This window comes from Stegostoma tigrinum, chromosome X, assembly GCF_030684315.1.
Source record: "Stegostoma tigrinum isolate sSteTig4 chromosome X, sSteTig4.hap1, whole genome shotgun sequence".
Taxonomy (NCBI): Eukaryota; Metazoa; Chordata; class Chondrichthyes; order Orectolobiformes; family Stegostomatidae; genus Stegostoma; species Stegostoma tigrinum.
In genome coordinates, this window is record NC_081404.1 from 5,935,062 (window position 1) to 5,950,736 (window position 15,675).

Genomic DNA, 15,675 nt, shown 5'->3' on the forward strand with positions numbered 1-15,675 from the left:
CTCTTGCCCAGTGGTATACACCTATCCCTTTCCATCACTAAAGTAAACATAACAGAATTGTGATCGCTATCACCAAAGTGCTCAACTACTTCCAAATCTAACACCTGTCCAGGCTCATTACCCAGTACCAAATCTAATGTGGCTTCCCCCTTTGTTGGCCTATCTACATACTGTGTCAGGAAGCCCTCCTGCACACACTGGACAAAAACTGACCCATCCATAGTACTCGAACTATAGTGTTCCCAGCCAATATTTGGAAAGTTGAAGTCCCCCATGACAACTACCCTGTCTCTCTCACTCCTATCGAGAATCATCTTTGCTGTCCTTTCCTCTACATCTCTGGAATGATTCGGAGGCCTATAGAAAACTCCCAACAGGGTGACCTCTCCTTTCCTGTTTCTAACCTCAGCCCATACTACCTCAGTTGACGAGTCCCCAAACAATGTTGATGGTGGGAGTATTCAGTGTTGATAACACCATTGAATGTCAAGGGGACAGTGGTTAGATTGTCTGTTATTGGAGATGGTCATTGCCTAGCATTTGCGTGGTGTGAATGTTACTTGATACTTGACAGCCCAAGCCTGGATATTGTCTGTACCTTGTTACATTTGAAATGGATTGCTTCAGTTCCCAAAGAGTTGCGAGTATTGCTGAACATTGCACAATCGCTAGCAAACATCCCCATTTCTGACCTTATCATGTAGGCAAGGTCATTGATGAAGCAGCTGAAGATGGTTGGGCCTAGTACACTACACTGAGGGACTCCTGCAGAGACGTCCTGGACCTGAGATGAGTGACCTGTAACAACCACAACCATCTTCCTATGTGCCAGGTATGACTCTAACGAGTGGAGCGTTTTCCTCAATTTCCATTAATTCCAGGCTTCTAAACTCGAAGGATCATCTACATTCTGTATGGATTATAGAAAAGTAAGCAGTTATAAAACAAATTCATACCCATTCCTCAGTTAGAAGACTTGGATTGATAAGGTTGGCAGTCCTTCATTACTTTCTAAGATTGATCTGTTGATGGGGGGGGGGTTACTGGCAAGTGCTATTAATATTAAGAGCTAAAGAGATATCCATATCTGGCACACCAAATGAATTACAGCAATAGGGGACCGCTTGGGGACCGCTTTGCAGAACACCTCCGCTCAGTTCGCAACAAACAACTGCACCTCCCAGTCGCAAACCATTTCCACTCCCCCTCCCATTCTCTTGATGACATGTCCATCATGGGCCTCCTGCACTGCCACAATGATGCCACCCGAAGGTTGCAGGAACAGCAACTCATATTCCGCCTGGGAACCCTGCAGCCATATGGTATCAATGTGGACTTCACCAGTTTCAAAATCTCCCCTTCCCCTACTGCATCCCTAAACCAGCCCAGTTCATCCCCTCCCCCCACTGCACCACACAACCAGCCCAGCTCTTCCCCCCCCCACCCACTGCATCCCAAAACCAGTCCAACCTGTCTCTGCCTCCCTAACGGGTTCTTCCTCTCACCCATCCCTTCCTCCCACCCCAAGCCGCACCCCCAGCTACCTACTAACCTCATCCCACCTCCTTGACCTGTCCGTCTTCCCTGGACTGACCTATCCCCTCCCTACCTCCCCACCTACACTCTCTCCACCTATCTTCTTTACTCTCCATCTTCGGTCCGCCTCCCCCTCTCTCCCTATTTATTCCAGTTCCCTCTCCCCATCCCCCTCTCTGATGAAGGGTCTAGGCCCGAAACGTCAGCTTTTGTGCTCCTGAGATGCTGCTTGGCCTGCTGTGTTCATCCAGCCTCACATTTTATTATCTTGGAATTACAGCAATAATTGGTTTTAAAAATTTCACAGCTACTCCACTGTAAATCAAGTTGTAGCTGATGTACCTAACTGTGTAGTTTATTTAGACAATCTTATCATCTGCAGTAACACATGGAAAGAGCATGAAAGGTAATCCTTATAATGAAGCTGTTTTGGCTGCCTCTGACTTTACCAGACCTCTTAAATTTGTGATTGATGCCAGTGATTAGCGGGTAGGTTTAATCTTACGACAAGCTGATAAGCAGGGTGTAGACAAACCAGTGGGTACTTTCCCAGAAACTAAACCAGTGTGGTACTTACGTAACAAACTAAACCGGTATCAGAGGAAGTAGAAAATAGATTTTGGGATTAATATTGGTTCTTCAACACTTTAAAGTCTACATCTGGCATAGCAGCACATTTGTTCCCTCTGTGTCACATACTTTGTGATGAAATACACTTGGAAATGGTGCTTCATCTCCTATAAGGATTAGGGCATATAAAAACCACATTTTAGATTGTTGATTTAAAATGGAAAGTACTGTTTTACACCAAGGAGTGTGGAAGAAATTGCTGCACCTTTTAAAACAAGTGATTGGAACTCATTGTGAGTTATGTTCACTCTGCTGCTTTGTTCAAGCAGTGGGGGAGATGTCCAAGATGCTATGTCAGCAGGGTGTGTTCACAGTGAGCTTTGTCATGTGCCAGTTCCTGATTGGTTTGTGAAATTATGACCAACTGTGGATGTAGGCAGTGTGGCAGCAACTTGCTCATTGGTCCTGGTTGTGTGTGAATGGTAGAGGGAGAGAAACCTACAGGGTTCAGAAAAGACAAAGACTTGGACTCTCTTACTCTCTCTCGCTCACTGCAACCTGAAGACACCTAGATATTCACTCTGACTGACGAGTTGCTGTGAGTAAAAGACTTCACAATTAGTGAGCCAACTGCTGTGTCCTCTGGAGTTGAAAGAAACCTTGAAATAGGGAGATCTTGGGGAAAACGAAATCTTGTTTGCTCTCGCTGTGTGTGTGTGTGTGTGTGTGTGTGTGTGTGTGTGTGTGTGTGTGTGTGGGGGGGGGGGGGGGGGGGGGGGGAGAGGGAGAGGAGGTCAAATAGGTGTTTAAGAATTTTGACCAGCAGAGTGATGCTATTCATACTTTAGTCTATCTGTTATAATTTATTATTATGAATAAGCCACTTACTGTCAAGTACCGACATTTGGTCAATACATCCTACCAACCTCCGTATACAGCGCATCATCCTCCGACACTTCCGCCATCTACAATCCGACCCCACCACCAAAGACATTTTTCCATCCCCACCATTGTTTGCCTTCTGGAAAGACCACGCTCTCTGGGACTCCCTTTTCTGCTCCACACTCCCATCCAACACCACTACACCCGGCACTTTCCCCTGCAACCGCAGGAAGTGCTACACTTGCCCCCACACCTCACCCACGTCCCAGGCCCCAAGATGACTTTCCACATCAACCAGATGTTCCCCTGCACATCTGCCAATGTGGTATATTGCATCCACTGTACCCGTTGTAGCTACCTCTATACTGTGGACCACTTTGCAGAACACCGACGCTCGGTTCACAACAAACAACTGCACCTCCCAGTCGCAAACCATTTCAGCTCCCCCTCACGTTCCTTAGATGACATGTCCGTCCTGGGCCTCCTGCAGTGCCACAATGATGCCACCCGAAGGTTGCAGGAACAGCAACTCACGTTCTGCTTGGGAACCCTGCAGCCCAATGGTATCAATGTGGATTTCACAAGCTTCAAAATCTCCCCTCCCCACCCCCACATCCCAAAACCAGCCCAGCTCATCCCCGCCTCCCTAACCTGTTCTTCCTCCCACCTATCCCCTCCTCCTACCTCAAGCCGCACCTCCATTCCCTACCTCCTAACCTCATCCTGCCCCCTTGAGCTGTCCATCCTCCCCAGACTGACCTATCCCCTCCCTACCTCCCCACCTATACTCACCTCTACAGGCTCCATCCCCGCCCCTTTAACTTGTCTGTCTCCTCTCCACCTATCTTCTCCTCTATCCACCTTCGATCTGCCTCCCCCTCTCTCCCTATTTATTTCAGAACCCTCTTCCCATCCCCCTTTTTTTTGATGAAGGGTCTAGGCCCGAAACATCAGCTTTTATGCTCCTCTGATGCTGCTTGGCCCGCTGTGTTCATCCAGCTCCACACTTTGTTGTCTCGGATTCTCCAGCATCTGCAGTTCTCATTATCTCTGATACACTTTCATTAAATGTTCAGCTTTTTAGTCCAGCTTGAGAATCAGTGCACTTTTCCAAGTGACTCTCGGTTTTCTGTTTTTTAACTGAACCTCTTTTCTGCTAAAATATCACCCCAACTTCAGGAACTTTATGCTTCGAATTAACGTTTTTGTGTAGCACCATATTGAATGTCTTTTGGAAAAACAAGTACCGATTCCCTTTTATCTACACTACTAGTTATCTGCTTGAACATCACTCATAAATTTGCTGAACCTGATTTTCCCTTTCATAAACATGTGGACTTTCTCTAATCATACTGTGTTTTTCTAAGGCTGCCTTAATAATATATTCCAGCATTTTCCCAATGATTGATGGATACCTAGCAGGCTGTTCGCTGTTTACTTTCTCCATTTCTTCTTTCGTAGTGGTGTTTCTTTTGCTGACTTCTGATTCACTGTGACCATTGCAGGGCGCTTTAGAAAATCGTTCCCACAATCTGTGTAGCTGGCTTTTTTTGAAACCTGAGCATGGTGGGCCTTTAGGTCCTGGAAATTCTGTCTTGTAATTTCTGCAATTTTCTTTCTCTACTCATTTTAATTTAGTTTTAATTTCCTCAATCTTATTTATCCCCTGGTTACCTCTATTTCTGGAACAACATATAATCAGATAAGATGCACAGTAAGAGCTGGATTGCAGTGATATAATATGAAGATTAGAAGGAGCATAAAAGCAAATGAAATTGTTCAGAACACACATACAAAGACACAAAAAAAAAAGCAAGGAGCATAATAGTAAATTATGGCTTACCAGCTAGAGGGTGTGGACAAAGGAGGTTGATGGCTGTGGGAGGGAGAGTTGGGGAAATTAGTGAGGAGAACTGGAACTGATGAGTCTAAAGAAGCGAATGGTTATTCAGGCTCCATTATCGTGCTGCTTTGACATGCTTTCTCTGTACCTGTTGCTGGCACAGACTTTACTCATTTATTTCAGGGACCCCTTAAAGTTCAGAAGCAATGTAAAGGATGAAAACCTATTGTACCAAGTCTCCATCCCCAATTTCTGACTCATATGCATGGGCTAAGCAAATTCCCCAGGAGAAAAGTTGGGGAAGATCTGTGTCACAAATATTGAACTAACTAAATTAAATCACATTAACAATGATTGAACACACTTCATAGAATCCCTACAGTGTGGAAGCAGGCCATTCAATCCACTGAGTCCATACCAACCCTCTGAAGAGTATCTCACTCAAACCCACCCCTCTACCCCTGCATTTCCCATGGCTAACCCAGCCTACACATCTTTCAACTGGGACGAAACCGAAGCAAGCCTGACACAGATACAGGGAGAATGTGCAAACTCCATGCAGTCAGTTGTCCAAGGCTGGAATTGAACCTGTCCCTGGCATTGTGACACAGTACTGCTAACCATTGAGCCACCACTTCAGTTTAAGTTTTGTAACAGAACACCTTGTTCACAAAAGCTGCTTTTTAGCAACGTGTTGTCTGAGACAATGAGCAATGATTGGACAATATTTATGGAGAATTTGTATTCCTGGGAATATTTTCAACATGTTCAGTACAGTGGTACAGAAGATATTTTTGCAGCCAATCATTTCAGAATTCTATGTTTCGAAATTAAACAAACTAATTCAATATTACTGGTCACCTTCTTCAAATTAAGTTCGTTATTCACATTCTGTTCCCTGTTTATGCAATAAGGCAGATGAATCTTTTTCTTTCAGTGATGTGCAATGGAAACTGGCAGTCTGACAGAGCAGCGTGACGCTTTGTCTAGCACTAAGCAGGTATGACACTTTTTTTCTCTTTTTATTATTCTTTGCACCCTATTCTAATCTAAACGGGAAACCAGTAAACTTTGAAAATGTAAAATATCTATTTTTGATTAAGTTTTTATTCCTAAATTTGTATTAATGTGCTGGTGTTCTGGAATAGAAGAATGACTTCGATTATTTTGCTCTCAAATGCCCAGTGGAACTTTTGGAACATACATGCTTTCCCTGGAAATGTAAAAAATCTTTTTACTTTTGAATCATTTTGATGTTTAATATATTTAAGGAGTACGACTAGGAAATGATGTATCAAATGAGCATGTGGATGCTGTTGAGGCTGTGGTATGTATTGTAACACTGAGTGGTAGGATTTAGTTTTTTATCCTGGGATTCTAATGTGAGTTTCTAATTGCAGTTATACTATTGAGGAAGAATTAAATTGGGTTTGGACGCTGGTTATGTCAAGTACCCATCCAGTTTTCTGCTCAGGGAAGGGAAGGAAGGAGAATTGGAATCTTGCTGCAATATATTTTGATAAGGGAAAATCTTGAGCTGAGGAACTAATTACACAGACTATAAGCCAACTACAGCCTTTGCACCTCTGTTGCAGACCCCTCAAGTCCAATATCATGGAAGAACAAAATTTTCCAAACAGCTCCACCACGTGGTCACTGCCTTTGTCTCCCTGTTTTCTTTATTTAAAGTGCCGTTGTTTTGATCATTTTTCCCAAAAGCTCCAAAACAATGCAACAGCTTATAAAACAGTAATTACTGCTCCTAGAATTTGAGAAACTCAGCTCCAACACTGAAAATACCTCAAAAAAGGAACAGATCATACAGCACGACTTTCTTTTCCATTGTCCAACTTGGATTACCCAGAATTCATGCAATACAGAGAGAACTGGCTATTTGATACAGAACTGTCTCAAAGTTAGAAGAAGGAGGGTTGTGGAAGGTTGTTTTTCAGACTGGAGGCCTGTGACCAGCAGTGTGTCACAAGGATTGGTGCTGGGTCCACTGCTTTTTATTGTTTATATAAATGATTTGGATTTGAATGTAGGGGGTATGGTTAGTAAGTTTGCAGATTAAACTAAAATTGGAGGTGTAGTGGACAGCAAAGAAGGTTACGTCAGGATACAATGGGATCTTGATCAAATGGGCCAATGGGCTGAGGATTGGCATATGGAGTTTAATTTGGTGAACTATTAGGTTCTGCAGTTTGGAAAAGCAAATCAGAGCAGGTCTTATACATTTACTGGTAAGGTCCTGAGGAGTGTTGCTGAACAGACACGTTGGAGTACAGGTTCATAGCCCCTTGAAAGTGGAATTGCAGGTAGATAGGATAGTGAAGAAGGCTTTTAGTATACTTTGTTGGTCAGTGCATTGAGTTTAGGAGTTGGGAGGCCATGTTGCAGCTGTACAGGACAGTTCTTCAGCCACTTTTGGAGTATTGTATACAATTCTGCTCTCCCTCCTGTAGGAAGGATGTTGTGAAACTAGAAAGAGTTCAATAAAGATTCACAAGGATGTTGCCAGGCTTGGAGGGTTAGAGCTATAGGGAGAGGTTGAATAGACTGGGGCTATTTTCCCTGGAGTGTTGGAGGCTGAGGGGTGACCTTATAGAGGTTTATAAAAGTATGAGGGACATGGATAGTGTAACTCGGCAAGGTCTTTCCCTGGGGTGGAGGGGTCCAAAACTAGAGGGCATAGGTTTAAGGTGAGAGGGAAAGACTTAAAAGGGACCTAAAGGACAACTTTTTTCACACAGGGTGCTGTGAATGGAATGAGCTGCCAGCCGAAGTGGTGGAGGCGGATACAGTTACAATATTTAAAAGGCATCTGGATGGGTATATGGATAGGAAGTGTTTAGAGGCTTATGGGCTAAATGCTGGCAAATGGGACAAGATTAGTTTAGGATATCCGGTCAGCATGGATGAGTTGGCCTGAAGGGCCTGTTTCCATGCTGTATATCTCTCTGATTCTATGAGTCCCAATTGAAGAAATTGATTGTCAAGATTTCACTATTTAAAACTTTTACTGTAATGATCAATACTGCAGCAATGGAAATCCTAAGTATGAGCTAACAATCAGACTGTGTTCAGTAAAAACTATAATTTGCATTATAAATAGCTGATGATGAGGGAAACGTGATGGCCCTTGACACCAAGGCGTTATTTAACCGAGCGTGACATCAAGGAACTTGTGCAAAATTGGAGTCAATGGGAACTGGGGAAGACTCTGCGCTGATTGGAGTCATAAGAGTTTGGTTCAGCCACATTTAGAGTACTGCGTACAGTTCTGGTCGCCGCATTACCAAAAGGATGTGGATGCTTTGGAGAGGGTGCAGAGGAGGTTCACCAAGACGTTGCCTGGTATGGAGGGTGCTAGCTATGAAGAAAGGTTGAGTAGATTAGGATTATTTTCATTAGAAAAGTGGAGATTGAGGGGGACCTGATTGAGGTCTACAAAATCATGAAGGGTATAGACGAGGTGGACAGCAAGATGCTTTTTCCCAGAGTAGGGGACTCAATTACTAGGGGTCATGAATTCAAAGTGAGAGGAAGAAAGTTTGAGAGATATGCATGGAAAGTTCTTTACGCAGAGAGCAGTGGGTGCCTGGAATGCATTGCCAGCAGAGGTTGTAGGCACATGCATGATAGTGTCTTTAAGATGTATCTGGGCAGGGAGCAAAGGGATACAGACCCTTAGAAAATAGATGACAGATTTAGACAGAGGATATCGATCAGCGCAGGCTTGGAGGGCTGAAGGGCCTGTTCCTGTGCTGTAATTTTCTTTGTTCTTTGTTCTTTATACCTGGCACAAAGGAAGATATTGTGTTTGCTGGGGGTCTCCATCTCTGCAGGGGTTCCTCAGGGTAATGTCCTAGGCCTGACCATCTTCAGCTGCTTCATCATAATGTCAGAAGTGGGGATATTTACTAATTGCACAATGTTCAGCATCGTTCATGTCTCCTCAGATATTGAAACAGCCTATCTCCAAATGCGGTCTGGTCAATATCCAAGATTTGGGCTGACAGCAGCCAATGCCATTAAACAGACATTTATGCCACACAAATGCCTGGCAATGACCATTGCCAACAAGAGAGAATCTAACTATCACCCCTTGATGTTCAATGTCATTATCATCGCAGAATTCCCCACGATTAACACCCTGGGGGTTACCACTGACCAGAAACTGAACTGGTCTCATCACATAAATACAGTGGCTAGAAGAGTAGGTCAGAGGCAAGGGATCCTCCAGTGAGTATCTCACCTCCTGACTCCCCAAAACCTGTCCACCATCTACAAGGTACAAGCCAGGAGGGTGATGGAATACTCCCACTTGCCTAGATGGCGTCAGCTCCAATAACACTCGAGAAGCTTGACACCATCCAGGACAAAGCAGCCCGGTTGATTGGCACCACATCCACAAACATCCACTGCCTCTACCACTGATGCTCAGGAGCAACAATATGTACCAACTGCAGAAATTCACCAAAGATCCTTAGACCGCACCTTCCAAGCTCACAACCACTTCCATTTTCTCCTGCAAGGGCCAAATTCGCATTACTTCAACAAGCAGGGCAGCTCACAATGCTGGTGCAGCGGGGGAAATGTGGCATTTTAATCATGGAGTGCACAAGAGATACCAGTGTTGTAGCAGATATCTGGTTACTGGCGCAATTAATGTGGCGTGTTTGATAAGATAAGGCAAACGTGTTTTCTTGCGCTGTGATGACAAACGCTACAAATAATTTGATGTAACTTGAACTTGGGTTAAAAAAAACAGAGTACAGCCCTTAGTCCCAGTGCAAAATGACTTGAATGTTTTCAACAAGCTCTGCAATTCAATCACAAAGGGCTGTCTGTCAAGACTGTCAAGTATTAATGTTTCTGAACCCACAGATAGTTTAGCCCCATCCCCCATTCTCGTTTTGGCTTTCAAGAAAAATAGAGGTGCTAGACACCTAGATTCAGAGTCTGAGAAGTGGAAAGAAAGGGTTTGTGTAATGCAGATCCCTGTAAGCATCCTTTGGTTAAAGTTTAAATGTTGCCAGTTTAATCTCAGTTGCTGTCAGTGGTTGAAAAGCATGACTGTGCAGCAAAATATTTGCAAATTCAAAAAAAAAGCTTTGTAATTCTAATCTCTAAAAGACAAAAGGAAATGGTTTTAACATTAGTTTGCAGTTTTGTTTTTGTTGACATTTTTGCTATTGAACTGGAGCTTGTTTCTTCTTTTATTGTATTTCTATGGTATGAGTTACTGCTTGCTGCAGCTTATCAGTCAGAAACAGACCATTGTGCTTATACATGTTCAAGACTGCAAGATGCTGAGTTTAAGCACTTTGCCCCAATTTAACTGGGATTAAATCTGCCTCTTGCCCATGTTAGAAACCTGAACTATTTAGTGTGCAAGTATCCACAGAGTCCTGATAAGATTGTTGTGCACTTATGATTATCTCAGGATAACCCCTCCTGTTGCATTTCTAATATTCAGTTTAAGTTTTCAAGTGAATTGCCTCAATGAGAAACTGTTAAATTGAAACAAGAAAAGGAATTTTTGAAAAAGCTCAGCAGGTCTGGCACCATCTATGGAGAGAATCGGTTAACATTTTGTGTCGAGTGACTGACAGACCTGCTGAGCTCTTACAGCAATTTGTTTCGTTTCTGATTTACAGCATTCGCAGTACTTTTGGTTTCTAACTGTAAAGTTAATATTTGTGCCAGTCTAGACAGTTATGGTATACAAACTATTTTTGGAAAGCAAGTGAATGATCTCAAGTAAGACATTTATAACAGTTCATGATCTTCATGCTAATTATGGCCACATTTGTGTTTTAACAGCTATTTATTGGATCAACAGTTAATATTTGTAAGCAATAAAAAAAAATTCGCAAATTAGACAGTTAAGAGAAGAAAACAAAGGCCCAGATAGTTTGGGGGGAGGATATGATGCTGAGTAGAAACATGAAAACTCCAGCAATGGGGATACCTGCTGATCAGATTTAAGGACTGAACCTCATTTTTCTTCTGTTTTCTGTTTGCTGTCAGGCAGCTGGCCAGGTTGATAGGCCAATTCACTGCTGCTAAAGAAAGATTAGAGCAGTGTGGTGGGAACTTTCTGCAGTTGGCGAATCATGACAAGAGGTTTGTTTGTGGAGACAGGTCAACAGAGTAGGGTGGATGGGTCTCTCGGTCATCCTGGCCCAGAAACAATGCTGTGAACACCAATGAACTGCTGGCTGCAGCCACTTCCACCTTCTTTTCTCATTGCAGGCTTCAGAGCCCTGAGCAACCTGACTGCTCAGTGCTAAATTTAACTCATTGCCAAAATACCAGTAATGGAGCTTCACACTTTTTTATTGGTCAGAACGTTGAATGTCGGAGTTGGGACGTCATGCTACAGCTGTACAGGACTTCAGTGAGGCCACATTTAGAATACTGCATACAATTCTGTTTGGCCTTCCGTGGGAAAGATGTTGTTAAACTTGAGAGGGTGCAGAAAGGATTTACAAGGATGTTTCTGGGATTGGAGAATTTGAGCTCCAGGGAGAAGTTGATTAGGCTTGGGCTATTCTCTCTAGAGTGCCTGAGGCTGAAGAGTGACTGTACAGAGGTTTGTAAAATCATGAGAGACATGGACAGGGTGAATAGCCAAGATTTTTTTCCCCAAAAAGGTGGGTGAGTTGAAAACCAGAGGGCATAGATTTAAGGTGGGAGGGGAACAATTTATAAAGTACCTGAGGAGTAACTTTTTCCACACAGAGGGTGATGCATGTATGGAATGAGCTGCCAGAGGAAGTGGTGGAGGCTGGTACAATTACAACATTTAAAAGGCATTTGGATAGGTATATGAATGGGAAGGGTTTGAAGGGATATGGGTTAAATGCTTACAAATGGGACTAGGTGAGATTAGGATGTCAGGATGGTGTGGACAAGTTGGACCAAAGGGTCTGTTTCTGTGCTGTATGAATCTATGACTCCAACTTAAATACAACTATAAACCCACCACTCCAGAGCGGGCAACTTGAATGTGGTTGAAGCACAGGCTTGTTTTGTGTCAGATCAAGGCTAGGTTTTGCAAATCGTCTAAGTTTAAACCCCCACTCTGTCCAGAATGGAAACAAAGACTTGGAAAAAAAACAGTAATATTTGGAAATAAGCGTATGGATTGTAATGATCATATTCAGATGTATACATAAGTCAGACCAGTAGTCTCATTTGCTAATTTTACCTGTTTTCTTTTTTTGTAAATCAGCCTGTTCAGAGATGTTATTACACACCTCTGGAGCAGGTAGAACATGAACCCAGGCCTCCTTGCTCAGAGGCAGGGACGAATTCCCCCAATGCTACCTGCACACAGGATCCCTTTTTCACTAAATGGCTGATGAAACATGAAAATAGCAACACTGGGTTAACAGGAAGAAATAGCATGGACACTGGCACTTCAAGGGCATTGAAACATTGATGGGCATGATGCCATGCTACAATTTTGAACTGAATAAACATGTTTTATTCATGACTGAAATATTGCTTTCTTTTTGCTGCATTCTGTTGTATTCTATTCATTGAAGTTAGGTTCATTGTGACCTTGCCCTTCTTCCCAAAATTTCAAGTTAGGACTTCTTCTGGATATTGAGTTCTAGAAAAATTGATTTGTAATTGACATAATGTATAAATTGTGATTAATTAGCGTTATACAGCCTCCCTAATGAATAATAACTATAATACTGTTTTGTGAAAATACAACTTGGTATTTTAGAATCACAGGAGAAAGTCTGTTTTCTAACCAAGTTAACACCCACAAAATATTTATTAATTTGTATAAATCATTAAGATGTTCTCTTGTGACATTACAATTACTGTCGGTTTTGTAAAGGACTTACACTGCATATTCAAGGCAAATATTTACTTCGGTTGTTAATGTGTTGATACAAATGAGGCATAATTAATACAACTCATTAACCCTGAAAGTTCTTAATTCAAAACTTAACTTATAATTTAATTTTAATTAGTTATTTAATTAATTTTAAAACTTAACTTGCTTCTTCCCATTCTGCTAGCTTATCTATATCCTATTGCAGTCGTCTGCTATCATTCTCATTTTCTGCTACATCTATTTTTGAATAATCAGCAATGTCTGAAATTTTACACACTATTCCAGTATCTAGGTCATTTATGTATAGTTAAAAAAGCTGTAGCTGTCACAGCTAGTCTTAGTTCCTTAGGAAAAACTACTATCTGTATAACTCCAGCCTCAAAAATAACCACTAACCACAATTTTGCTGCCTTCAGTTCTTAAGCAAATTTTATTTATCCAAATTGATGTGATATTATTCCATGAGCCAGAGCTTTTATTACCAGGCTTTTGTCTGGTTCATTTGTCGTCATCTCCATATGTGGAACATCCAGCTTTTCCATCATCATCTCTCCTATTAATTCATCACAAAAATGAATTAGCTCAGTCAAGCACTGTCTTTTTTTTCAAACAAATCTGTGTTGGCTGTCCTTAGTTAACTCAAACCTGTTCAGATGCCTGTTGATTTTCTTTTCCCCTGATGAGTGTTTTTAAAATATCATCCACCTGAGATGTTACTAGGAATTTCCTTACAATGTTTCTTGAATAAGGCTGTCATTCTCCAATCCTTTGTCACTTCTCCGTGTCTAGGAAAGTTTGAAAGATTATTTCGAGTCCTTCCACTATCTTCTCCACTTCCATTAGCAACATGGAGTGTGAGCCATCTAGACCAGGTAACATAGCCAGCTTACTAATAAATCCTTTTCATTTATTTTCACCTCATCCATCACCTCTACTATCTCTGTTGCTAATGACATGTTGTTAGCATCCTGAATTCCCTGATGTCAACTTCTACTGCAGCATGGGATTAACATCTGCAGTTTAAATACAGAGCTCTGATGAGACATGAGAGGAACTCCTAGGATCCCAACAGTGTGGAAACAGGCCCAACGAGTCTGTACTGACCCTCAATTGTCACAACACCCAGCGATTGCTGATCTGGTCCAAAGCAAATTTCCCTTTATTATCTGCCAGAAACTTGGCTTGTGGCACATGTTTAGTCCCTATCCAATCTTGCATGAAATTGTCTCTTGATAACTCTTGTTCTTACTATGTATTACTATGGAGAAACTAAATCCAGTTGCTATGTTCATAAAATGTAAGATAAATATTTCTGCCCCATGCATGTTTAGATCCATGACGATGACATTGTTAAAGTCTCAAATCAACGGAAGGCTTACAATAAAATTTAGTGGGAACGTACATTGCTCATTACAGATTAAACACTTTTCACTAATCTCTAACATAGCACATAGAACACTACAGCGCAGTACAGGCCCTTTGGCTCTCTGTTGCGCCAACCTATGAAACCAAACTGAAGCCCATCTAACCTACACTATTCCAAAATTATCCATATGTTTATCCAATGACCATTTAAATGCCCTTAGACTTGGCGAGTCTACTGTTGTTGCAAAGTACCTGAACAGAAACAGTAGGTTTTCGGAAGGGCATACAATAATCCCCTGACTTGATAAATTGCAAAGCTACCAACTTTACAAAAATAATTGACACAATAAATTCATCAATCTATAACTAACAGCATTCTACATTGCAGTGGCCACCTTCCTCCTTCTGTGCCATAACATTTCTATGATTCTGGGAAACTGCTTGTTCTCTTAGATTATCAGATAATTAAGGAGTAGTGTGTGAAAGTGGAGTTGAGATAGAAGATTGCCATGATCTTATTGAATAATGGAGCAAACTTGAAGGGTCAAGTGGGCCACTCCTGCTTCACATTCTTAGGTTCTTATGACCTTCAAGGTCAGGAGGATGCTGGAGAGGTCAGAGTGTGGGGTTTGCTACTTACCCTCCGGAGGCCCTTGAACCTCTTTGACAATTGTCTCCAGCTGAGCCAACTTGTCACTAACCCCCACCCAAACCTGTGAAAATCTAGGCCAAAGAAACTAAAAGAACTGCAGATGCTGTAAATTAGAAACAAAATCAGAGATTGCTAGAAAAGCTCAGCAGGTCTGGCAGCATCTGTGGGGAGAAATCAGAGATAACGTTTCAGGTTGAATGACCCTTCCTCCAGTTCTGAGGAATGTTAAGTCTGATTTCTCTCCACAGAAGCTGCCACACCTGATGAACTTGCCCAGTAGTCTCAGTTTTAATACCTAGTTTGTGGTTCATTTGTTTTTAAACAAAAAACTTTGATTCTTAAAGCTAAAAGTTAACTCTAGAAAATGATTGGTGTGTGCGCATGTGTGTGTATAGAGTCTTTTTGGGAAACTGGTAAAAGCAGCTCCGAGATGAATGCAGTTGGGATGCAATTAGTTTAGCTTGTGATTAGTGCTGGATGCGGGACCAAATGAAAACAGGATACAAAGACTGGCTGGTTTAAGAGGCACAGCAAAGCCCATCACAAATACAATGGTTGGTATATTTCTGAGGAACTATATCACATTTTAAAATTTCTGTATTCCAGCAGTGTTTTCTAGATTGAATTTGTACATGTGATGAAAGGAAACCGTTTACGTTTATTGTATGAGACCTACTTTACAATGTTGCTGAAAGCTGTAATTTTTAAAAATAAAGTTAACTGGATTTTACTGAACTGCAGAATGAGTTCATGAGGCAGTGTCAATGTCGTTGATTTATAAGGTAAGATAACAAGGTGTAGAGCTGGATGAACATAGCAGGCCAAGCAGCATCAGAAGAGCAGGAAAGCTGACGTTTCAGACTGAAGAAGGGTCTAGGCTTGAAACATCAGCTTTCCTACTCCTCTGATACTGCTTGGCCTGCTGTGTTCATCCAGCTCTACACCTTGTTATTCTCAGATTCT

At 42.0% G+C, this 15,675-nt stretch overlaps 1 protein-coding gene across 4 annotated transcripts in view; it reads left to right on the forward strand.

Moving 5' to 3' along the window:
• Positions 1 to 15,675, forward strand: part of pou6f1 (POU class 6 homeobox 1) — a 186,346-nt gene that overhangs the window by 27,982 nt on the left and 142,689 nt on the right. For 3 of the 4 annotated variants that reach the window (XM_048523309.2, XM_048523308.2, XM_059643393.1), the window contains exon 2: positions 5,769 to 5,831. In XM_048523309.2, coding sequence (XP_048379266.2) covers positions 5,778 to 5,831 — 54 coding nt within the window. In that variant the 5' untranslated portion in view covers positions 5,769 to 5,777. Of the gene's footprint in view, positions 1 to 704; positions 833 to 5,768; positions 5,832 to 15,675 lie in introns of all 4 variants that reach the window. The other variant, XM_059643392.1, reaches the window with a different exon arrangement.